At 51.2% G+C, this 20,888-nt stretch overlaps 8 protein-coding genes across 8 annotated transcripts; 4 read left to right on the forward strand and 4 right to left on the reverse strand.

Moving 5' to 3' along the window:
* Window positions 1-370: 370 nt before the first annotated feature.
* On the reverse strand, window positions 371-940 carry STEHIDRAFT_155753 (uncharacterized protein; the record flags this gene model as incomplete). Its single annotated transcript, XM_007302952.1, has 3 exons — window positions 371-419; window positions 497-697; window positions 816-940. 3 exons carry the CDS (start codon window positions 938-940, stop codon window positions 371-373), a joined length of 375 nt encoding a protein of 124 aa, XP_007303014.1.
* A 918-nt stretch (window positions 941-1,858) lies between these two features.
* Window positions 1,859-2,994, reverse strand: STEHIDRAFT_95569 (uncharacterized protein). The gene is made up of 6 exons (XM_007302953.1): window positions 2,851-2,994; window positions 2,747-2,788; window positions 2,649-2,671; window positions 2,482-2,587; window positions 2,253-2,289; window positions 1,859-2,184 (listed from the first exon to the last, which is right to left on the reverse strand). Exons 1-6 carry the CDS (start codon window positions 2,894-2,896, stop codon window positions 1,980-1,982), a joined length of 459 nt encoding a protein of 152 aa, XP_007303015.1. The 5' UTR covers window positions 2,897-2,994; the 3' UTR covers window positions 1,859-1,979.
* A 193-nt stretch (window positions 2,995-3,187) lies between these two features.
* STEHIDRAFT_77387 (ankyrin) lies at window positions 3,188-5,465 on the forward strand. Its single transcript, XM_007302404.1, has 7 exons — window positions 3,188-3,242; window positions 3,298-3,464; window positions 3,524-3,739; window positions 3,793-3,857; window positions 3,917-3,941; window positions 3,991-4,073; window positions 4,127-5,465. The coding sequence occupies exons 1-7, from the start codon at window positions 3,197-3,199 to the stop codon at window positions 5,223-5,225; spliced, it is 1,701 nt and encodes a 566-aa protein (XP_007302466.1). The 5' UTR covers window positions 3,188-3,196; the 3' UTR covers window positions 5,226-5,465.
* A 341-nt stretch (window positions 5,466-5,806) lies between these two features.
* STEHIDRAFT_54808 (MFS general substrate transporter) lies at window positions 5,807-8,446 on the forward strand (the record flags this gene model as incomplete). Its single annotated transcript, XM_007302290.1, has 13 exons — window positions 5,807-6,027; window positions 6,083-6,186; window positions 6,241-6,416; window positions 6,490-6,673; window positions 6,739-6,898; window positions 6,963-7,064; window positions 7,122-7,142; window positions 7,200-7,303; window positions 7,363-7,625; window positions 7,687-7,761; window positions 7,821-8,063; window positions 8,135-8,266; window positions 8,342-8,446. The coding sequence occupies 13 exons, from the start codon at window positions 5,807-5,809 to the stop codon at window positions 8,444-8,446; spliced, it is 1,890 nt and encodes a 629-aa protein (XP_007302352.1).
* A 1,620-nt stretch (window positions 8,447-10,066) lies between these two features.
* STEHIDRAFT_54099 (uncharacterized protein) lies at window positions 10,067-11,410 on the reverse strand (the record flags this gene model as incomplete). Its single annotated transcript, XM_007302240.1, has 6 exons — window positions 10,067-10,442; window positions 10,502-10,593; window positions 10,655-10,835; window positions 10,890-10,966; window positions 11,032-11,238; window positions 11,288-11,410. The coding sequence occupies 6 exons, from the start codon at window positions 11,408-11,410 to the stop codon at window positions 10,067-10,069; spliced, it is 1,056 nt and encodes a 351-aa protein (XP_007302302.1).
* A 153-nt stretch (window positions 11,411-11,563) lies between these two features.
* On the forward strand, window positions 11,564-14,321 carry STEHIDRAFT_77391 (phenylalanyl-tRNA synthetase subunit beta). The gene is made up of 10 exons (XM_007302405.1): window positions 11,564-11,705; window positions 11,765-11,820; window positions 11,875-11,928; window positions 11,992-12,020; window positions 12,073-12,208; window positions 12,273-12,539; window positions 12,597-12,838; window positions 12,898-13,303; window positions 13,375-13,756; window positions 13,843-14,321. Exons 1-10 carry the CDS (start codon window positions 11,648-11,650, stop codon window positions 14,130-14,132), a joined length of 1,920 nt encoding a protein of 639 aa, XP_007302467.1. The 5' UTR covers window positions 11,564-11,647; the 3' UTR covers window positions 14,133-14,321.
* A 163-nt stretch (window positions 14,322-14,484) lies between these two features.
* STEHIDRAFT_120581 (alpha/beta-hydrolase) lies at window positions 14,485-16,884 on the reverse strand. Its single transcript, XM_007302954.1, has 5 exons — window positions 16,792-16,884; window positions 16,457-16,729; window positions 16,276-16,389; window positions 14,923-16,209; window positions 14,485-14,834 (listed from the first exon to the last, which is right to left on the reverse strand). Exons 1-4 carry the CDS (start codon window positions 16,868-16,870, stop codon window positions 15,578-15,580), a joined length of 1,098 nt encoding a protein of 365 aa, XP_007303016.1. The 5' UTR covers window positions 16,871-16,884; the 3' UTR covers window positions 14,485-14,834; window positions 14,923-15,577.
* Window positions 16,885-17,853: 969 nt separating this feature from the next.
* STEHIDRAFT_167702 (uncharacterized protein) lies at window positions 17,854-20,581 on the forward strand (the record flags this gene model as incomplete). The annotated part of the gene is made up of 20 exons (XM_007302955.1): window positions 17,854-18,076; window positions 18,152-18,269; window positions 18,325-18,342; window positions 18,402-18,435; window positions 18,496-18,509; window positions 18,567-18,607; window positions 18,680-18,737; window positions 18,793-18,802; window positions 18,872-18,889; window positions 18,956-19,007; window positions 19,069-19,112; window positions 19,181-19,205; window positions 19,264-19,275; window positions 19,341-19,356; window positions 19,415-19,460; window positions 19,516-19,619; window positions 19,702-19,789; window positions 19,890-20,249; window positions 20,368-20,469; window positions 20,561-20,581. Exons 2-20 carry the CDS (start codon window positions 18,157-18,159, stop codon window positions 20,579-20,581), a joined length of 1,176 nt encoding a protein of 391 aa, XP_007303017.1. The 5' UTR covers window positions 17,854-18,076; window positions 18,152-18,156.
* Window positions 20,582-20,888: the final 307 nt, after the last annotated feature.

Here is a 20,888-nt window from a genome sequence, read left to right on the forward strand (position 1 = left end):
TTGCGGGGGATGGCGTAAGCCACCTTGTTTGGGCCACAGCGCCTCGAGGTCGCCACAACAAGAGACCAAGTGCGACTTCGATAAAGTACTTCGACAAGTTGTGTCAAGAATACAACAACGCCTCTGCTCTATACTATTCGTGAAAGCACTCGAGGAACTCCTCCCATAAATTCGTGAATAAACAAAATGTACCGAAAGCAAAGTGAGAACAGAATGCAAGCAGTACTGAGCAGTGAATGCGAATGCGGTTGCGACGATGGAGCGGGATACAACGTGAATATATCATGATACAAAACAAAGTCCGTGAAGGTCAAGAAAAGTCCAGTCAGATAATGCGGTTGGCCCTCCCTCCTCTGCCCTCTTCGCCACCCTAAGCCTCGGCCTCTAAGAAAATGTCCTTCAACTGTTCGGGGTCGATGCTGATGATGATGACAATGATGTACGAGGATGGTGCATAAGAATATACGAGCCGCCAGCTCGGCAAACCGATGGTCACTGCATATTATGGCCAGGACCGCATAAGGCATAGAATTGGTGGGCATAAAGTACGATCATGGTGTAAATCTCGTCGAAAGTACGGGTGGCAAAAACGATAGGCATGTGGGTTATTGACGAGCTGGAAAGACCATGAGTCTCTCGACTAGCTTCGGGGTTTCGAACGCTGGCCTCGAAGTATTGGCGGGTGGCGTATGGGGGCCTAATCCGCGGAGCGTAACAGCTTCTTCACCCGAGCTTTAATGGAGGGACAGCTGACGACACGCTTGCGTGCAGGAGCAGCAGAGGTGCAATTGGATGTCTGGCGAAGATCCTCGTACATATCGAATCTGTCGCGAGGGGATTGGCCGAAGAGGGCGAATGAGTTGGGGGTACAGGTGGCGGATGGGAAGAAGGAAACGGGCTTCGAGCCTGAGCTCGAGGTGGCGATGGGGAGACCGGACATCTCGAGTCTTCAAAGCTTCACGGCTAATAATGTGGGTATGTCGGGTGGCGAGGCTCAGAATGGCAGTATTAATAGGGTGAGTGGTACGTACGGTGGTAGGTGAGTTCTGGAGCTGCGATGGGTCTCGATAGAATCCATGAGTTCTTATATCCTAGATATTCAAGTTTCGAGTCACTAGGAAGCTCAGAGAGTGTCCTCGTAATGCGGCGCCGTTGAAAGATGGCGGTGTAACCGTGTGCGCCATCTTACGGATCGCCACTCATCAACCCAAGTGACCCAATTCCGGCAATGCGGAGGCGCAGACCTGAGAACCCGCCTAGTACAGTAAGCTGGCAGAACCGTTTCGAGCACTTCAGAGGTTTTTACACTCATTACTAGAGTCCTGAGACCTTCTTATTGCCTGAGTGCTCGAAAACCAGGACAGAGACAGAAACAATATTGAAAGCTAGATTTGGCACGCAGAACGCGTCGCGGGACGCGTTCCAAGCGGGGTTTCAACCTCGGAATCGCCCGGGTACAAAGATCCTGAGTTTTTTTCTCTCGCCTGCATCAGTCGTTCGTCTCGCACACGGAGTCGACAGGGCTCTCCAGTCAAGGTGAGCTTCGTTCTTTCTCTCTCTGCTTTCTCTTGCTCTATTCTCCTGGTGATACGGTAACGGTGATGACAGAATTATTCACACTGTAAGAAGGATGGTGTTTTGACTTACGCCATCCGGTATGATTTATTCTTCTACAACGGTAACTGAGTTACCCGTACACTTTTCTTGCTCTTGCTTTGTTTTCTCTAAGATAGAGCTGGACAGGAACTGATACCATCTTCATTCATGCAGGTCGTGCAACTGTGGTGGTGATCCGCGTTATCAAATTGGCTGGGTTGATGTTCTGTATATCTCGCTTTTCATGTCCCTCCTATGCGGTGGTGCTTCATTATGGAATACATTGGATCGAGAATATCGTTCTACACTGTGAGAATGACATGCCAACATATACAAACTCACGCCAGTTTTCGACACGACAAATGGACCGCATCTCTACAACCTCAATCTACCACCATATCCGACTGTTGCGGGGTCTCATCTCCCTCAAAAGCGTCTGCCGGGATCTGTCCCTGCGCCTCTGTCAACGCACCCTTAAGAATGTACACAAACGGAGCATTCTTGACGGGCGGTGGGGTCGACTGATAGCCAATGAAGAGCGTACACCGAGAGCATCGCCATCTGTACTCTTTTTCATGGCCACCTTGTCTGTATGAAACCGACCTGTGAGCGTTCGTTCCTGTAGTGAGAAACGGCTTGGAAACCCGGAAACTTACCGCTCGACGAGAACAGGGTCGCTCGGTTGGGCGTTCACTGCGAGAGTAGAGTAAGTTACGTCGGTCAATCTTGCCCGGAGGCGAACATTCAAATATGCAACGGCAACGACAACGACGGGCCCGACGGTCTGTCAACTCCTCCGAGATGGCATGGACAGAGTTTCGACAGACAAGCGAATGCGGTGCGGATGGTGTCTAGTGAGAAAGTTGAATTGAAGGTTTTGCTCACGTTTGAAAACTCGGGCGCGCTGGTCGCCCTCGTCCTTTGATCGGATGATGATAGCCCCATCAGTCTTGCGGATGGGAAGAAGTGAGAGGCTCTTGTCTATAACAAGCTAGTGGGAGGTGAGAGAGACCGAGTGGACGACTGCGAACAGAAAGAGGATGGGTTCTGACAACGAATTCGCCACAGAGACAATCTAGGGAGTGATGAGGTTCGGGCGGTGCGGTCAGAGAGGGAGTTCACGCGGAAGGATCAAGATGAGATGACGGACAATAGACCCGGAGAGCAGCGGCAGATGACGCGGTCGGTTGAGCTGCAATGGAAAGATGGAAAGTTGAGAAGGGGACCGCGATGGGCCTGAATCGCGCTGCTCACCGTCTGTTGAAGATGAGATGGCAGAGCGACTGATGACCTTGGGCATGACAGGCAATAGTTAAAGATGAAACGCGGTGACCAGGACGTTCGACGACGGAAATCGGAGGAGGAAAGAGGCCAAGGAGCGGGAAGCGTCGAGGGAGCGAAGGGGGAGAGAGCGGGGAAGGTGGCAATCGTCGGACAATTAGAAGGTTTGGAGAGAACGCTCGGAGCGAATGGCCAAGTCCCAAAATTGGCGCCCTCGCTCGCGTGGCGGCGGAATCAATGGCATCTCCGGCCGTCACTCTCTTTATTATCCTCTCTCTCACCCAGCTCAACAAGACGCCCGTCCCCCTTCCCCCATCCCATGGCAGAGAAGGATGCAACGGCTCGCCTCAGGAGGGCCGTTCAAGGTTGGTCGATTTTTGTCTTCTCAGAGAACTCGTCAACTTACCCCTGAGCGCACAGAGAACAACCTCTTTCTCGTAAAGAGACTCATACAACGTATAGATATGCGAAATCCTGACCCAGGCCCAAAGCGCTACACATCACTTGCTTGGGCGGCCGTTCTCGGGAATGAGGAGACGTTCGAATATTTACTCAACGCCGGACACGATGACCAGGAGCTCAGCAGAGTGTGTTATTTCCCCGCATCGACCGTTCGCAGTTTCTAACCCCCCGTCGTGTGGCACAGGATTCCGAGAATAACACTATCCTCATCATCCTCGCCGACCTCGCACCCTCCCCCACAAGCTCCTACGCAAAGACAGACCCCGACTTCATGGATGCCACACTGAGGATGGCAAGACTGTACTATGACCGATACCCATTCATCCTCGACTGGTCTAATTCCCAAGGGAGGACAGCTTTGCACACAGCGGCCTTGAAAGGAAACGAGGAACTTGTGCGGGTGCGTATTTTGCAGAATCAATTTCCTGTCAGTTCTAATAACAGTGCATACAGATGTTATGTGATCTTGAAGCAGATGTTGACCTGTCAGACAACCAGGGCAATACCCCTTTACATTAGTACGTTCGGCTTATGCCTTGACTTCTTCTTGCGTAATTAACAAAGTGATCTTCTGCAGTGCGAGTTCATGGGGCCATAGTCTTGTGCGCCTAGATCTTATTCGTCTGCTTCATGTTACTCACCAATTTGTAGATCGTCCAACTCCTCATTGAGCGTGGATGCCAGTACGCGGCTCGGAATAACGAAGGCTGCACTCCATCCGATTATGCTTATTCGTGCGTCCCTTTTCTCACGCATGATGGGGTCGAGATCTCACAGTTTGCACCAGATTCTACATCCGCGAAACCTTGCAAGAGACTGCACGGGCACAATACGAGCTCAACAAGAAGGCACGCCGAGTATTTGCGCAGGCGGCTGCCAGAGGAACGGAATGGAGTGGATTCGATACCCTCCCTCCTGCCAAGGCTGTCGACATCAGAGGAGGTAGCGTCGCACGTATGCGCAGCGGCTCGGGAGGCAGTCGAACGACATCGACTGACGACAGTGGAGATTTGGACAGCCTTCCGTCCGGGAAATCCTATAATGGACAGAACTCAGGTTCCTTACAATCACAGGCCTCTCAACCACTGTCGTCATCCTCGTACCTAATGCCTGCGTCAAATCAGCCGAGTTCTTCCAGTGCCTTCTCGCTCGTCGGACTTCCTTCACATTCGGCATCGTCTCTCGGCATTCCAACGAGTGCGGCATCTGCACTCTCCCCCATAGCGAACCGTATGCGCGAGCAGGACGCCAGCGCGATGGAGAAATATATGAGACGAAATCGGAGCGGGAGCGCGTCCACGGAGGTTAAGTCTCAGGGGTCGGGGTCTGGCTCTGCCGATCCGTCATCTGCAGGTCCGTCAGCCAACGGGGACGATATCTCATCGCTACCACTCCCCGGTACCGTCACCCCACGACGTCGTTTACGACCTTCCATGTCTGCATCACAGCTCCGAAGTAGTCCTAAACCACCATTCGCCGTGAACGGCTCGCAGGAGTCGCGAAATCGGTCTGGGACGAACCCTCCGCTTCGCTCGAAACCGTCATTTTCACCTCCTACCGAACGCACCCCTCTTCCTGCTTCACCATCTCGTTCGACGACGCAGCCCCGTCCTTCTCTATCGAATTCAAGCAGACCTCAGGATTTCACAGGTCCTCCATCCGCCTACGCCCAATTCCCTTTCCCAGAGGCTCGTCCCGAGTCGGACACGGCATCGACCCCAAGCACAAGTAGCACGACGACTACACGTCGATTACCCTTCAACCTCCTCTCCTCCAAGCAATCCTCGCAGCAGTCGTCACCATCTCAGGGCCAATCGTCGTCGAGTGGAGATTTGCCAAGTCCCGGTATACATCGTCGGGGAGGTTCGCTGCAGTCATTGCGTTAAGAGTCATATCTTGGACTGTCGTCGTCGGCACATAATATCGATAGCATGCATGTATACCGCTCTGTATCAGTTTAGTCACAGTCGTCAGTCGTCGTACTCGGACTTGTTTGTGCTTCTTCGTCTTGTTGTTTGTCATTGCACGTCGTTTATTGTGTTCAGCACGTATTTATTCCCCATCACCTGTCTCATTCATGGACGTAAGCCAGGCGATGCATATATATATGTACCATCCCATGGTCCTCACTCTTGTGCCCATTGCGGTCGTCCCTGCAGACTTTCTGGATGAAGAGATGAGCTAAGATTGGCGGATAAGGCGAGCGTGGCGGCGGCTCGGGAGGCTCGAAGGCTCGAAAGCCCTTGGTGAAAGGAAAGAGCCGAATGCCGATCATCCGTTGAGTGTAATAGTGAGTGCCACCCACGAACCCGTGGCCGCAACTCGCTCTGTCCTCGTTTACTCTCCTGCGTCTTCCCGCCTGCCCTCGGCCTACATATAACCAACCTCAGGCGCTACCAGCTGGCAGTCGTCGTCCACCATGTCTTTCCCCACCAACGAGGACGCTGACCCCGACCCCACCACTCAGATGGCCTGGCCAGGTGCTCGCAGTAAACGGAATGAGTCGAAACAGCGCGATCGGTCTGCGTCGGTACACAATAGCAGGGAGCGCGCACAACGGACACCAGCTGCTACTGCCAATCTTCCCCCTGCGGACGATGCTACCAAGCGTCGCCTATCGACGATGGGGCTGTTTAATCTCAGTATCTCTATGGCTGGAGCTCAGATTGCTTGGTCTGTGGAACTTGGGTGAGTGGCCTCCTCGGATTCTGTAGCTATACTGGTGCTAAGAGGACATCGGAAGTTATGGGACACCATTTCTATTGTCGCTTGGGTTGTCCGAACAGATTACCAGTTTGGTGTGGTTGGCTGGTCCAATCTCTGGCTTGGTTGCACAACCCGTCATAGGTATGCAGAATCGAGTCTTGACGGATGTCCGACGCTACTGAACTACGTTCATAGGTGCTATCTCCGATTCCTCTACGTCCAAATATCGTCGGAGATACTGGGTCGTCCTCTCCACAGTTGTACTCGTCGTATCCATGCTCTCCCTCGCGTTCTGTCAAGCCATTGCAGCATTCTTCGTGGACATCTTCCATGGTGGCGCTGGAGACTGGGACCCTCAACGGAACAAGGCAGTGGGTATACTCCTATCTTTTGCCTCTCACCATCACGATGATGACGGCAATTATTCAACGGGACACTTTCTAGGTATCCGACTCCGCAATCTGGCTCGCCATCGTCGCTTTCTACCTGCTCGACTTTGCCCTCAACGCCCTGCAAGCTTCCCTTCGCAACCTCTTATTGGACGTAACACCTTCAGATCAACTCAGTGCCGGTAATGCATGGCACGGCCGGATGACCCACGCAGGAAATATCGTCGGTTTCGGTTTCGGTACGTTCCCAATCTCAGACATGGCGAATATTCGAACGAATTTTAATCTCGCTCTCTACATGTAGGTTTCCTGCCACTTGCCCAGATGCCACTACTTCGGCTTCTGGGTGGAGACCAGTTCCGCAAGTTCTGCGTTGTTGCGATTGTCATCTTAGTGGCCACCGTGTGGATAACGTGTTTCACGCAGACGGAGAAGGAACGTCCGGCGACCAACAAATCACAGGGGTATATATCTCTTCATTCGGGTCCATCTTCGGTATGATGGTCGGGGCTGATGTGAATTATCCAGGAAAATGACAGACGTGTTAAACAACATCTATGTTGCGATTGTGAAGCTGCCGAAGCCTATTCGAAGGGTGTGTTACGTGCAGGTGTTCGCGTTTATGGGATGGTGAGTCGTCGTGCCATAGTCCGCTACTAGTCGGATGCTAATAATGATCACATACAGGTTCCCATTCTTGTTCTATTCGTAAGTAGCGATGAGTTGTACATACCCACATATTGTTTCTGAGACGGATCTGTACAGGACCACCTACGTCGGTCAAGTCATGGCGTACGAACAGGGGGTTGACCCAGACAAGGATCTAGCTACGCGAACCGGAGAGTTCGCCATGCTCATATACAGCCTTGGTGCGATCTGGTCCATGCTCTCTTCCATATCCCTCCATGCTTACCATCTCTTTCAACAGTCGCCGTCGCTGCTGGTACCCTTCTTCCGCATCTTGCAAGACGCGATCACCGTATTCTCGAGCACGCCGTAGGAGAAGACGAAGACGAAGAGATGAACGCACTGAGGCGGACAGTTCGTCAATGGCAAGCAGAGGCCGCACGCCAGGGGAAGCCTTTGCGGCTACCGTACATGCCTTTCTTGTTGCGCAATATCTGGACTGGAGCACTGCTGTTGTTCACGCTCATCACGTTCTCTACGTTCTTCATCACGAAGGTTTGGCAGGTGAGTAAAGGATCTTGCCCCGTTGCGATTATGGCTGTCTAATGAGGTGTCTCTCTTGTAGGCTATCGTGGCAATCAGTCTTGTTGGAATCTGCTGGGCCGTCGCTTGCTGGGTTCCATTCGCTATCATCATGGAGGTATAACATCTCGCTTCTTTCGGTGTTCGTTGACATACTCATTCGTGACTTGTGTCTAGTTCCTCAAGGAGCTCGATGAGGCTGCTGTTCTACCTTCCGAGAGGGCTGTATCTCCATCACGGCCTCTGCACACCCGTGTTTCTTCGACACCGGACCTGTTGAGCCGCACGGCCGCTACAGAGCGTCAACCATTACTTCGCAGCCAGACAGTCGTCAACCAACCCACCGAAGCAAGTGAACCAGTCGCCGGTGGCACTATCCTCGGCATCCACAACCTTGCCATCGTCTTCCCACAATTCATCGTACGTACTCCTTCGCGCAACTTTGCTTATCGTATCTCGTGCTCAAGCTGATATGCACCCGTTATAATTAGGTGGCCCTTGTCGCAAGTGCGATCTTCCGAGCAGTCGACGCGGACGTTGACAACGATCCAGCAAACCATCATACGTACCTGGGCAAGAACGGAGTGGCCTGGGTACTTCGGTTTGGCGGCCTGTGTACTCTAGTATGTCTCCTTACGTCTCATCTATCTCACCTCGCGCCGAACTTGACTTTTTCTTTTTTTCCATTCATCGTAAAGTTCGGAGCTGCTATCTGTCGCATGGTGCCTCCGACGCGCACGGAGAAGGAGATGCGACGCTTAATCGGCGAGATGAATGCGTTGAAGAAGGAGCCGAATCCTTAAACCAGGACCTCCAGGACCCGCTTCGCTGCCGCACGGTTGCACGGACACTGTTCTACGTCTATTTTGTCTTCCTCGTTTTCCATTGGGCAACAGCTGCTACAGACTGGTGGATGCGCACGAATGATATATCTGTACCATGAAATTTGCTCGGTTCCGTTCATTGTTTGTACTGTACTATATTAATTTGCACATGACTATCCTTCTCCTGCTATTCGAGCCGCTGCTACGTTTATATATACCACATGGTACGGTACAAGTCTGTGCCCCTCTGATCGTTTTTGGGAGTTCAGGTTGTTGTTTTCTGTGGTGCCTAGAACTAGCTGACCATGATACACATTGCGTAATCCCAGTCTTCGGTCTGTTGAGTGGCGATAAGGCGACACGGAATGGGTGTAACTGCCGGTTCTTTGCCCTTCGTGAAGAACCTTTCGAAGAGTGTGGTATCTGGGCACAAGTTTGAGTATCGAACGTCCGATCGAGGAGAGAAATGAAACGCTTCTTACACGAAGTTATACCGTTTTTGTGGAAAAGGCGGACTGAGAGGGCGTTGTCCGCGAAAGAAAGGAGAGCGTCGACGGTCCTGAGTCGGTTTCCTAGAGCTTCCCATTCGGAGCGGTCGTCGCCTTTGCCACAGATGATAGCACAGGCGGCGCTACCTGAACTCAGCCTGGATGTTTCCCAGTGGACCATCCCGTTAGCTTGGACGATATCGCCTACGGATCTCCTTGATCAGTTTTGGGCGAGACACCAGAAAGGAAAGGAAATTCGTCGGACCTTGCTGGAAGGAGGGCTTCAGTGTGATCGAGACCTGCTCCCCATCCTCGTCAACGGTACTCCCACGACCTGTGTGGTAAAGAACTTGTTTCTCCACCAGAGCACCTTTGGGAATTTCTTTTACGACGAGGAACAGAGCTGGTACGGAGACGTCCGAATGCTAACGATCGTCCGCGATAGGATGAGTCTGAGGATATCTATACATAGGAGATATGAATGGGCAGGATGCTCACGATCATCTGGTGCGCCATGACCACCGGCGCAATGTCGCACTTTTCTACCAGCCAGTAGATTGCAGACTGACCGTGTCCTTCCCATCCGGCGCCTGAGCTGTTTTTCAGAGCTGTAACGATCCTGTTGACGTGCTGCGAACAGAGGGCAGTCTCGAGCGGGAGGGACGGAGGCGAGGGCAGGGAGAGAGAACTTGGAATAAGACCAATCTGGCCCGATATGAAGATTCGTTCATCAACCTACAATGTGTTTATGATGAGGTATTATTCGGGATGAGAGATGATGCTCCTTACAGTGATGGATTGGGAGTATGGTCCAATATTCGCTGGTGCCCAGTAGCTGAGACCTTGTACGTGGAGGGACTGTCTGTCTGCTGGACTGCTCTCGATATACGCTAAACAGTCGAGTCTGAGGCGTGTACCAGGAGGGAGATCGACAGCTACGCAAGCTCGCGCAGGGGGGCTGACTCCAAAGAAGGTCGAGTAGACCGCGTTGATGGGCGCGAACAAGTCCATTGAAGAGATGAAGATGTTGATGATGGCGAGGTTGGAGAGTAATAGGGTATGTTCCTCCAATCGTCCTGAGATCTGTTAGTACGACATTCTCAGGAGATGATTATGGATGGAAATTACTGTGGAGCATCTGAAAACATTCTCGAACTTCGTCCTCCACAGAGGGGCCCTGTTCTGGAGTAGTGTTCTCCCGTTGAATATCGGCCAAGGCCAACCAGTTTCCGTCCCGCCTGACGCTGGGACCAAGTGGTACTGTTCTTGCCTCAGTTTTCAAATCGGGTAGCCGTTCTTGTTCCTCTGAATGTCTTGAAGAAGAGATGAGGGCCTTTTCGACATCAGAAAATTCGGCATCCAGCAAGTCTGGGACTGCAGCGCTAACGGTAGCAATGTCTTTGCGGTCTAAACGTGCGCTTTTGATTCGAAGGAAAGCGACTGTGGCAAAGTCACTGTCGGAATGGATGACTGTTTCCGTCTCCAGTCTGTATTGCGCGAGTTGTCAGGCTTGTTGGTCTTTCGTCATAAATTAGACGGTGCTTACAAGGTTATTCGGTACTTGAATAGAGGACAATCTAACGTCAGTGTTTCGTATTCTCCGCCTTCCCCGCAGACGTGGGAGCCATAGAGGGTGTTCTGGGTAAAAATAGTTAGGTGAGGTAGGGATGAAGGAAATATGGTGTGTGGCGTGTCGTACAAGCTTTGTGAGCGTTGGCTGCATTTGAGCTAGGGTTTTTCCTAGATGCTTGGTAGTGAGACCAATGCCTGCGACCTTGATGATGATGGCCTCCATCCCAGCTTCTACCATCTCGGAGAGTAGTTCAGACTGATCCCTCTGCCAGAGGTAACACAAGGGGGTGAGACCGAGTCGTCGGCATCTAGAGCAAAAGTCAAAATAATATAACTAGAAGAAAGGCTATCAAGAGACCTACACATGTTCTACTCGAACTCGTTGGTAGCTAGAAAGGATCGCACCTACGGATACACCTTGGACGTCTGGATGTTCTGACTACAGGACACCACACGGTCAATCGTCCGATTGTAAGTATTGATGATCGGGCAAGCTGACTTTACTTTGACTTGAGCCAGAAGGGCATATAGGTCCTCTGTCTCGTCATCCTTATTCACCGGAGGGTCAGACGCATTTCGGCCACCATATTCTGCTCCTTGCTCGACAGCCGTGCCTACGATGACTCTGCGGAAGAGAGGAACGTCCAAGGCTTGAGCCACGAATTTGATCGCATCTTGACCGACAGTCTGATAGAGATACGAGTCCAGTTCCTCTAGAGAGCATTTACTGAGAGACATATCAGAGCTACCAGGTAAAAACAATACCTTTGCCTTGCTCTGGGCCAAGCGTTGCAGCCGCCACAAGCTCATGTCCGTGACGAGCACAATGAACAAGATTGTAGCAGCTATCTTTTCCACCACTGAGTAACGCAACGTACTTCATCAGAGCCGAAAAGAGTAGGAACAAGCAGAGGATTGAGCTAGAAAAGGGGTAGTTTGATGATTGTGGCCCAGGTTTTCACGCAAGTCCAAGTTCTGTTGTGTTCGGCGTCTTCCGAGCCTCCTCTTCCCCAAATTCCCATATATTCCCCTCCGAGTCAAAGTTCGGACGCCTTCATACCCTCTGAGTCCTCACGATCATAGTATTCTTCCCCCGATACAGACGTTATAATCTCTATAAATGCCCACCGTTTCCGTAGACAAGGAGGATCTCTGGGAGAGATTAGGCCAGAAATTCAGTCTGTCACCGTTCTATGCCTCGAAGATTTACATATTCTCATCGCACCTATATCATCAGCTACGGAGGCCTTTGATCATCTATGCTTTGAGTTTGGCATTGAGCTTGATGAGGATGTGAGGTCTCAATAGTGAGCTGGTTATGACATTCTCATCGTGTCTTGTCGTTAGACCACAGAAGAGGTAGAAGAGGCCATTAAGAAGGGTCTGCCAGCAGAACGTCCTGTGCGTATAATCCCGCTCTGTACTGCTCGAAGCATATTGACTTATACGTATGAATACTCACAGCAACTCAAAATCGAGATCCCTGCGAACAGGTTAGCCGAGTCAAGTGTGGCCCAAATCCTTGATACTCATCCCGTTCTGTAGGTATGACTTGCTCTGCATTGAGGGGATTGCAAGGGCCCTACGGGTGTTCCTTGGAAAAGATAAAGCACCACATTATCGGCTTGTCAATCCGTCAGGTGGCGAAGCGAATATTCTACAGGTCCCTGTCTCGAAAGAAGTGCGTTATGCGGTTTCATATACATCTGAGATTATTCTCAGCCATCTTGTGTCCTTTGCTCCAGACGCAACAAATCCGACCATACTTTGCTTCTGCTATCCTCCGCAATGTCAAGTTCACGCAAAGATCCTACGAATCTTTCATCGATCTTCAAGACAAGCTTCACCAGAACATCTGCAGGAAACGCCAGCTTGTGGCTATCGGCACCCATGACATGGACACCGTGACCACACCCTTCAGGTATGAAGCGAAGAACCCGAAGGACATCAAGTTCGCACCTCTCAACAAAACGCAGGAGTACACTGCTGAGGAGCTCATGATGGTCTACGAAGTGAGTGGGAGCTAACTCTTGTCGCCCTGTTCCATAACTTAGGCTTGACAAATGCAGTCTGACAAAAACATCGGCCGGTACCTTCACATCGTCCGCGATTCTCCCGTCTATCCCATCATCTACGATGCCGAAGACCGTGTGCTATCCTTCCCGCCTATCATCAACTCAGAGCACAGCAAGATCACGTTAAACACGCGCAATATCTTTATTGATGTCACCGCAACGGATTTGACGAAACTGAACATCGTCTGTAGTATCGTCGCTACGATGTTCTCTGAATACTGCGAGGAGCCGTTCACGTACGCTTGTTCTCTCGCTGTTCTGACGAAGCCCTCGAACTCAGTATACATATTCACAGAATTGAACCCGTAAAGATTGTATATCCCGATGGCAAAGTACGCATCACGCCCGAGCTCGAGCCTCGACAAATGTTGGCCCACACGTCCTACATCAACTCATGTACGGGTCTCAAACTGTCAACGCCTGCGACCAAGGATTTGCTAGAGCGCATGTCCTTACCAACGGAGGCATCGACCACCAACCCCGACGAGCTTCTTGTCAGCGTCCCCGCCACACGACCGGATATCCTTCACGAGTGCGACCTCATGGAGGATGCTGCCATTGCATATGGTTTCAACAACCTCCCAGACACTTTCCCCGCCACCAGTACGGTAGCCCAACCGTTAGCTGTGAGCAAGCTCAGCGACATCATCCGTCACGAGTGGGCATACGCCGGCTGGGTCGAGGTTTTACCTCTTATTTTGGTTGGTCCAAGTCCTCTTTGATATCTTACTCCTCCCACTTACCGATACTCACCGTCATCCCGTACGTTTAGTGCTCGCACGAAGAGAATTTCGAATTTCTCAACCTCAAAGATGACAACGAGACCGCGGTCAAGATCGGTAATCCCAAGACGCTCGAGTTCCAGGTCGTGCGCACGTCACTCCTACCCGGTCTCCTCAAGACCATTCGCGAGAACAGGTCGCATGCTCTACCCATGAAGATCTTTGAAACTTCAGACGTCGTGTTCAAGGACCGCAAACGGGAACGCCAGGCGCGCAACGTCCGACACGCGGCCGCGGTGTGGTGCAACAAGACTGCAGGGTTTGAGGTCATACATGGATTGTTAGACAGGGCGATGCAGATGCTGGAAGTGCCGAAGATTGCGAGCACGGATAAAAAGGCGCCGACAGGGTACTATATCAAGGAGAGATCTGGTCAGTGTTCATCCCTTCTGCGTGGACACTGTGGTCACAACGATTGTTTGCGTCTAACACTTCTCCTACTTCACACACTTCGTCAGACCCAACCTTCTTCCCAGGCCGTGCTGCATCCATTTACTATCGTGCCCCTCTCAAAGACTCCAAACAGCACCACGGCGGAAGCACGCTGGAACATATCAAGGACGACATCAAATCCGCTCTGCATCCCCTTCATCACCACCACGCCTCAGATGTCGAGATTGGAAAATTGGGCATCTTGCACCCTGAGGTACTGGAGAAGTTCGAGATCGGATACCCGTGCTCTGCGCTCGAGTTCACACTGGAGCCGTTCAAGAAGAAGATGTCGGCGATGTGGACGAACGATGAGTAGTTAATTCGGAGGCGAGCAGGGGGAAACGCACACTCGTGATGGCTTATGGTGGGCACGCGCGAATGACGATTTCTGTTGTAGGTTCAAGTTGGCAGTGGATAGACTCGCAGATAGACTGTGCTAAACAGTAAGCGGAAAAGCGGAATGTATCGTGTAATTTCGTTGTTGTAATTGAATTGCAGACGTCGCCACTGAACTTCCCCGAGTCGATACTACAGCATGTGCCGTAATGCTCGAAAAGAGGTCGTGCGAAGTCTTATTCGCCCCTAACCCTGTGTGGCTTCAAGGCTACTCTCCGAGCGTCCCCAGCCAGTCATGCCCCTCCCAGAGCACTTCGACACCATGGATTCTGGGATACCTGTCTTCTCACCTACTATGTCGAATGAGCCTAACCCTCAATTTGATCCTGAACTATCATACGCGTCTCACAAGCGCCGCAGATCTTCGGGTTCAGAGATGATGCCAGGCTATTCACTCCCTCAACCAGCTCCAACCTACCCGCCCTCGCAGCCTGGGCCGTTTGGTTTTTTGCACCGTTCATCCGGGGGATACGATCCGCCATCGGATGGTGGACCTTCATTCGAATCTTATAGGCTTCCTGGCCCCTCGGAGGCAGGCCCCTCAGAGATTCCGGCCCAACAAATCCCATCCGACCCGTTCTCGTACCCCGATCCAGATGATACCGATCCTTTCTTTTCGTCGGTCAGTGTGCACCCTTTTTGCATGCTTCACGACATCAGAGCGCTAGCTTCGAACAGAGCTAACTACAGTCAATCACCGCACTATGTAGATCACTGGTGATCGACCCCCTCCTGACCCGGCGGTTCGCGCTCGTAAACTGCTCGCCCTCGCTCATGCGACTCGAGACAGTCTCCTTGCAGCAGAACAAACCGCCTTGCGACGCATCAAGGAATTTCAAGTACTGCACGATATCACGGTAGACGAGCTGGAGGAGATTCGAGTGAAGAAGAGGGGTGCTATATTGCAGGTGGTTAGCGTTCAGAGGTCGCTAGAGGCGAGAGGCATACCTGTACCTCCTGAGCCTTATAGGCCACAGAGCAGTACTATGGGAAATGCCATGGCTCAAGACACTGGCACTAGTAGCGGTACTGGTGCGCGTGCTATGACTCCGTCTTATAATTATTCGTCTAGCCCCTCTGAATCTTCTCAGATGTCTTCTTGATTGTAAGCTGTTTTGTCCCATCGATCATTCGACTGCTGCTTTGGGTAGGGTAGCTCCCTCGACCTCGTTTCGTTGAGTGTTCAAGCAGATAATCACTTTACTCTTTCCAACTCCACGTAGTCAGTCTAACGAAGTATTTATTACATGTGCAGTGTTGCTAGCTGGGTATAGGGACGGGGATTCTTCGTACAACATTCAGCCAAAACAGGACGTGGATGCTGAATACATTTAGGTTACAACACGGTGACAGGTACATTCCGCATCAGCCTTGAAAAGTGTCATTCAACCAGGAAATAACCTTCCCGTACGCTTCGCCCTTGCCGCCATTTTTCACCTGAAAGTCACAAAGGAAATCAATATGCACTCCGTTCTTCTCCACTAACCAACTGAAGTCTTTGACATTTGGCTTCAACCGCGACATCGAGAACTCCTCGATCGGATCCTTCAAACACTCGACTTCTCCCGCTGTGCTCATGACCCTCTTCACCTTACCATCCAGCCCATGCCACCACGCCTCATCGGACTTGATAGGCTCGAACCATTGCTCCTGTCCTGTGGGGATGCCCGGCGTCGCGAGATCGGCCATGAACTTGAGAGAGCTGTGATTTATATTGTCCTTTTTATCGTTTTCTTTGAATGAGAGGTATTCTTGGCCAAAGGCCACCCATGGGGAAATGAGGAGGACACCGGCAAGTGGTGAAGAGAGAGTAGGAGGTGGAGTGATGTCAGGCAAAGGATGGAGAGTGTGAGATAAGAACTGAAGGATCAGGTTGCCGCCAGCGGAATCGCCTGTGAGGATGATATTCGACGGCGATGTTCCCTTGGAGAGGACATGTGTTACTGCTGCATTAATTTGACGGAGTTGGGTAGGGAACGAAGAGAACGGCGTCAGAGCTATTGCGAGGAGCGCTTGTGCGTTAGCGTGCAGTTCAAGGCAAACAAATCGTCAACTTCGCTCACAATATGCGAGGAAGATTATACCGGTGGGCTTCCCGGATCTCTCGAGTTCAGCCTTGACAGCCTTCAAGAATCCAAGGTGTTGATCTGGATTAGCAGGGAAGCAATAGCCTCCACCTATATGGGCATCGTTGAATCATTAGCGCCGACATTCAATGATGATAATTGTTGAATACCAACTCACCATGTGAGTAGATCAAAACTCTGTCGTAATTTCGTGGCCCAACCCAATGCAGCTTTCCCTCGCCTTCGACCTCATCCGTCAGGTTCTCCAGCTTATTGCTCTTTACCCATGCATCATACACCTGCGTCGAATTCTGTGCTCCGAAAAAGGCCAGCATCTGACGAATATTCCAGGGACGATAGGCCATGTAACGCATGGCCGAGTCATAAGCAACGCGGCCGACAGACCGACCCTTGTTTTCTGATTTGAAAAGACCAGCAAGTACAACGAATGCTGATCATTTGTGTCGGAATCAGTAGGAGGACGAGAAGAGAGTGTATGGGACTGGGACTCACGCAGTGGAAGTAGGTCCTTCACCATCTGAAAGCGCTCTCGGAGCGTAAGAGGCTTAGTGGGGGGAGGACTAGTAGACATGGTGGGACGACGATCTGAGGGGATACCTACTCGTCCAGTAGCTACTGCTTTTAAAGTACCACTCCTGTGTACATATTACCTTCTATTACGTCGGGTTTAGCCAGAGAACAGTGTGTGTTCGAGCGAAGACGGAGCATGAGAAAAGCTCTTAGCAAATCCACGACTAGTAGCACGGTGGCACGACCTAGCAGAGATTCGAGTCGGATTTACACTCGGGAAGGAAAGATAGACCCAAGAATTCTGAATAGCATGCTCCATGGGCTACAATATAGTGTCCTGGTGACATATCTGATGATTGGAAAGCGTCTACCGAGCGAAACTCCGAGGATAACTGGCGTTGCAGGAAGTATGAAGCAAGCTTAGGACCGAAGATGACAGGGGCCCAAACGGCATCGGAGAGGGGTCGAAGCCCGAAACCTAACAGACTCGGCCATGAGTTCTGCTGAACGATCAGCAGCAGCTTGCAATTGTGCGATAATGGTGCAGGTGCACACAAAAAGAGAAGTCAACAAATCGTGCGGATGGGAACGAAGCAGGGCATGTTACGGCTTGAGAACCCGGATTTTGGCATACATATCGGCTCTGGGCGCCGAGCACGTGGTTACCCAGCAGATGGCCGCCAGTGCGCGGTGCGTACCTTCCTGGCCTTCTCTGAGTTCTTGACCTTCACAGACAACCGCAGTCTCATCATATCTCAATACTCACCCACCAATCTATATTTCCATGCTGACCAGCTAAAACTGAGTGCGTTCGCTCAACAATAATTGCATGAGCGACTGCCACCAACTTGGCGAAGTGTAGTGTTCTCCGCGGAGGCAACTGCGTTATTACTTGCGCTTGCCCCTCATCAGAAGAAGGCTAGACTTACAGCACATGTTGTGTGTGAGCTTCTATCTTCTTGATGTCCTCTGTTGGTGTTGTTTTTTACGACTGGTCCTAGCCATGTCGTGGTGTGTGCTGCTAGATATGACCCTCATTCGAAGATGAACCTCGATTTCTAGAGGCATTCATACCGTCAGATGGCTCATGACCGACACTCAAAAACTTCTGGCACGCCCGTGTTAATCAAGAGAAGCTGTTTGAGTCGATATTACCTGTCCAGAACTGATTGATCATCACGATACTCTCACAGGTCAGCGCTGAAACACTACCGCATGATCCTGGAGGGCTCATCGGCCGCGGGGCAGAATGTTCCGAGTCTATAAGGTGAGATAACACTCCTCATTGTCTAACTTTCTCGTCATTATACCTCCAGCCAAGTTCTTCCCTGTCTCCCGGTAGTGCGGATGTCGAACGCCACCGAGAATCCTATCATTCTCGACATATCGTCGAGCTATGGGGCGTTGCTTGTAGGTTCCTTGCTCTCGTGCGTGATCTGGGGAATGTCATGTATGCAGACGTAAGTGTGATCAGCAGACTGTCGGCTCTTCAGAGATTAACCTCCGGAATGCTAGATTTCTTTATTTCATGAAGTAAGTTGCTACTCCACGGGTCAATGCCAATGTCGCAGTTTGCTGGATATCCTTTCTAGCTACGAGTCGGATTCGTGGTATATGAAGATTCTGGTCAGTGTTCATGTCCATTGGGATGTCCTACTATGTCACTCAATATATGTACCCTCCCAGGTCATGACTCTATGGTAGTTGAATCCCCTTGTCAACCATAGGCCCACTATTGATTATGATGCTGACCGTAGGTGTCTTGATACCTCTAACGAGATCCTCTGCATCAAGTCTTGTAAGTGACAGAGATACCATCGATCTTTTTCTACCCCTTTCTCATCCTGTTGCGAATGCTATGATCGATTAGTGTGGCCGGTCCTCGTCCTGAACTACGGAAAAATTGAAGGGCTTAAGATAATACAGAAGTAGGTCGGGTTAGATGTGTTCATTCGGTTATCTATGTCTGATCGTAACACACAGGGAGCTCATGGTGTGTATCAGCATAATTTCGTTCGGGTCATTCAAGCTGACTGAGGGCTACCGCGCCTATTTACTCCAGCACCATGTTTGGGTAGTTGTAAGAAATATTCTGATCGATGGTCTCTGGTGCATTTCACTGACTACATTCTCTCCACGTACACAGGGTATTCTGTCTACCACTGTGCAGGCTTACTTCCTGCGCCGTATTTATATATGTATGTACGGTTGCTTCGTATCATTGGACCTCTCTTAAAACTACAGCACACACTGTCGCAGTTAGCGGTCGTAAGAGACCATGGTTATGGTTTTGTTCCTTGCTGGTGAGTTGCTTTGTTATTACGACTATGCTCTCAGACATACACTGACGTACCATGTCCTTCACGATAAGGGCTTCCTCGCTTCGTGGCAATTCAGTGAGCAGAGTCCTATTAGTCTCTCGCAAGAACACCTTTTGACCTCTGTGATCTGCAGTTGGAGCTATTCGTAAGTTCTTCTACTTGTTTATCTATCCAGAGGTATATCTTAACCTGAAACGACTCTTGTTTCAGCCTATGATTACTTTTCGTCTGTGATATATTTTCTCCTTTTTTTGGTCAAGCTCTTATGGGATCTACGTATGCAGGCTGGGGACTACACAACTCGCAGAGCTATCCACGCAAAAGATGGTTGTACGTGCTCAACTTATTCTGTGTTATTTCCGAAAATAACACCCTCGATGTATAGGGCCTCGCCGTCTCAAATCGTGCCTGTAGCGCCTTCGTGGATATCTGCATCAGCATATCCATGACATGGCTTCTCACCCGAAGACCAGCCCCCAGGTTCGAACGGTACGTACCCAATTTTCTTTTTAAAAAACATAGCGTTCGTCTGTTGTGTATGCTTGTGTTTATGGTCCCTCTCCCATGACAGCACTAGAAGAACGATCTACCGCCTCGTCTTGATCACGATAAACAGCGGCGTATGGACCGCCGTATCCGCCATCCTCGTCCTCGCACCCGTCAGTCCTCCCTTTCCTTCCCTCCCTTCCCGCTCAGCAACCAATCATTCATCACGCTACTCCATATTCTCATCTCACACCGCACTCACACTTACACCAGATGGCCGCCATGCCCTCAACGCTCTACTACACAATGTTCGAGCTCCCAATCGGCTCCCTCTACTTCAGCACCCTCCTCGCCAACCTAAACTCCCGACGCTACGTCCTCGGCGACGGCGGGATCTGGGCCACCCGCACCATCGCACACACGCAGACGGAGACGACTTCGGGCTCAGGGTCTGGTGGTGCAGGTGCAGGCGTCGAAGGGGCGGTGAGGATGATCCCGGTCGATACGGGGAGGAGGGGGAGTAGGGGTTTGGGTTTGGGTTTGGGTTTTGGAGGGAGGGCTGCTGTTACTGTTCAGGGGAGGAGAGCGGAGGAATTGGAGGGGGAGGGGAGGAGGGGGGTTTTGACACATCATGTACGTCCTGTCTTCCTGCTCAGTTCGCTTTCGATGCTCGCTCGAACGTGCGCGCCTGGACTTTTGAAAGGATTCAATCGAGTTTTGATGCTGATATGGGTTATTTGTGTGTGGATAGGATGCGGGTATCATGATCAAGGTCGATACGGACGTCCAGCGGGATGTGGACGGTGCAGAATCCGAACTCGAAATGGACGATCATCCACGGATGACTTCGAAGGTGAGCCTCCGCTCCCGTACATCCTTCAACTGCCCTCCCTTCTTTCTCCCTTTTGTCCACATTGTATGTCTGACCCAATATCATTTCGTAGGGACAAGATGACTACGTGTAAGATTTAAACCGTTAGAATCCGAGTTTCGATTATGTATGTTTGTAGGCATGCCAGTGGTTGAGAACAATGAAATATCGATATGTGGCCTTGTATGACCGCCCGTCACGGTCGCAAGACCCCTCAGGGCCGTGTATTACTTACATAGTACCAAGCCGGGCCCCGGGTTCTCCCTCGCCACACCCGTTGAACCTCGCTTGTCGGAGGCCCTCGTTTCGCTTCAAGTTCTCGGTCGACGCCAAGCGTACAGACTCCACAAAACCAAGTAGACTTACGCTGAGTCGCCGACGACCATTCTACAGGACTTCAA

This window comes from Stereum hirsutum (genome assembly GCF_000264905.1).
Source record: "Stereum hirsutum FP-91666 SS1 unplaced genomic scaffold STEHIscaffold_5, whole genome shotgun sequence".
In the NCBI taxonomy this organism is placed as follows: domain Eukaryota; kingdom Fungi; phylum Basidiomycota; class Agaricomycetes; order Russulales; family Stereaceae; genus Stereum; species Stereum hirsutum.

Coding starts and splice junctions, on each gene's coding strand:
- STEHIDRAFT_77391 (XM_007302405.1), top strand. CDS start 11,648: ATGCCCACCGTTTCCGTAGACAAGGAGGATCTCTGGGAGAGATTAGGC. Junction 12,540..12,596: donor AGCTCATGATGGTCTACGAA/GTGAGTGGGAGC, acceptor TGACAAATGCAG/TCTGACAAAAACATCGGCCG. Junction 13,757..13,842: donor CTATATCAAGGAGAGATCTG/GTCAGTGTTCAT, acceptor ACACTTCGTCAG/ACCCAACCTTCTTCCCAGGC.
- STEHIDRAFT_120581 (XM_007302954.1), bottom strand. CDS start 16,870: ATGTCTACTAGTCCTCCCCCCACTAAGCCTCTTACGCTCCGAGAGCGC. Junction 16,730..16,791: donor GAAGGACCTACTTCCACTGC/GTGAGTCCCAGT, acceptor ACAAATGATCAG/CATTCGTTGTACTTGCTGGT. Junction 16,390..16,456: donor AGTTTTGATCTACTCACATG/GTGAGTTGGTAT, acceptor ATGCCCATATAG/GTGGAGGCTATTGCTTCCCT.
- STEHIDRAFT_95569 (XM_007302953.1), bottom strand. CDS start 2,896: ATGCCCAAGGTCATCAGTCGCTCTGCCATCTCATCTTCAACAGACG. Junction 2,789..2,850: donor CATCTCATCTTCAACAGACG/GTGAGCAGCGCG, acceptor TTTCCATTGCAG/CTCAACCGACCGCGTCATCT. Junction 2,588..2,648: donor GTCTCTGTGGCGAATTCGTT/GTCAGAACCCAT, acceptor ACCTCCCACTAG/CTTGTTATAGACAAGAGCCT.
- STEHIDRAFT_77387 (XM_007302404.1), top strand. CDS start 3,197: ATGGCAGAGAAGGATGCAACGGCTCGCCTCAGGAGGGCCGTTCAAG. Junction 3,243..3,297: donor CCTCAGGAGGGCCGTTCAAG/GTTGGTCGATTT, acceptor CTGAGCGCACAG/AGAACAACCTCTTTCTCGTA. Junction 3,740..3,792: donor GAAACGAGGAACTTGTGCGG/GTGCGTATTTTG, acceptor CAGTGCATACAG/ATGTTATGTGATCTTGAAGC.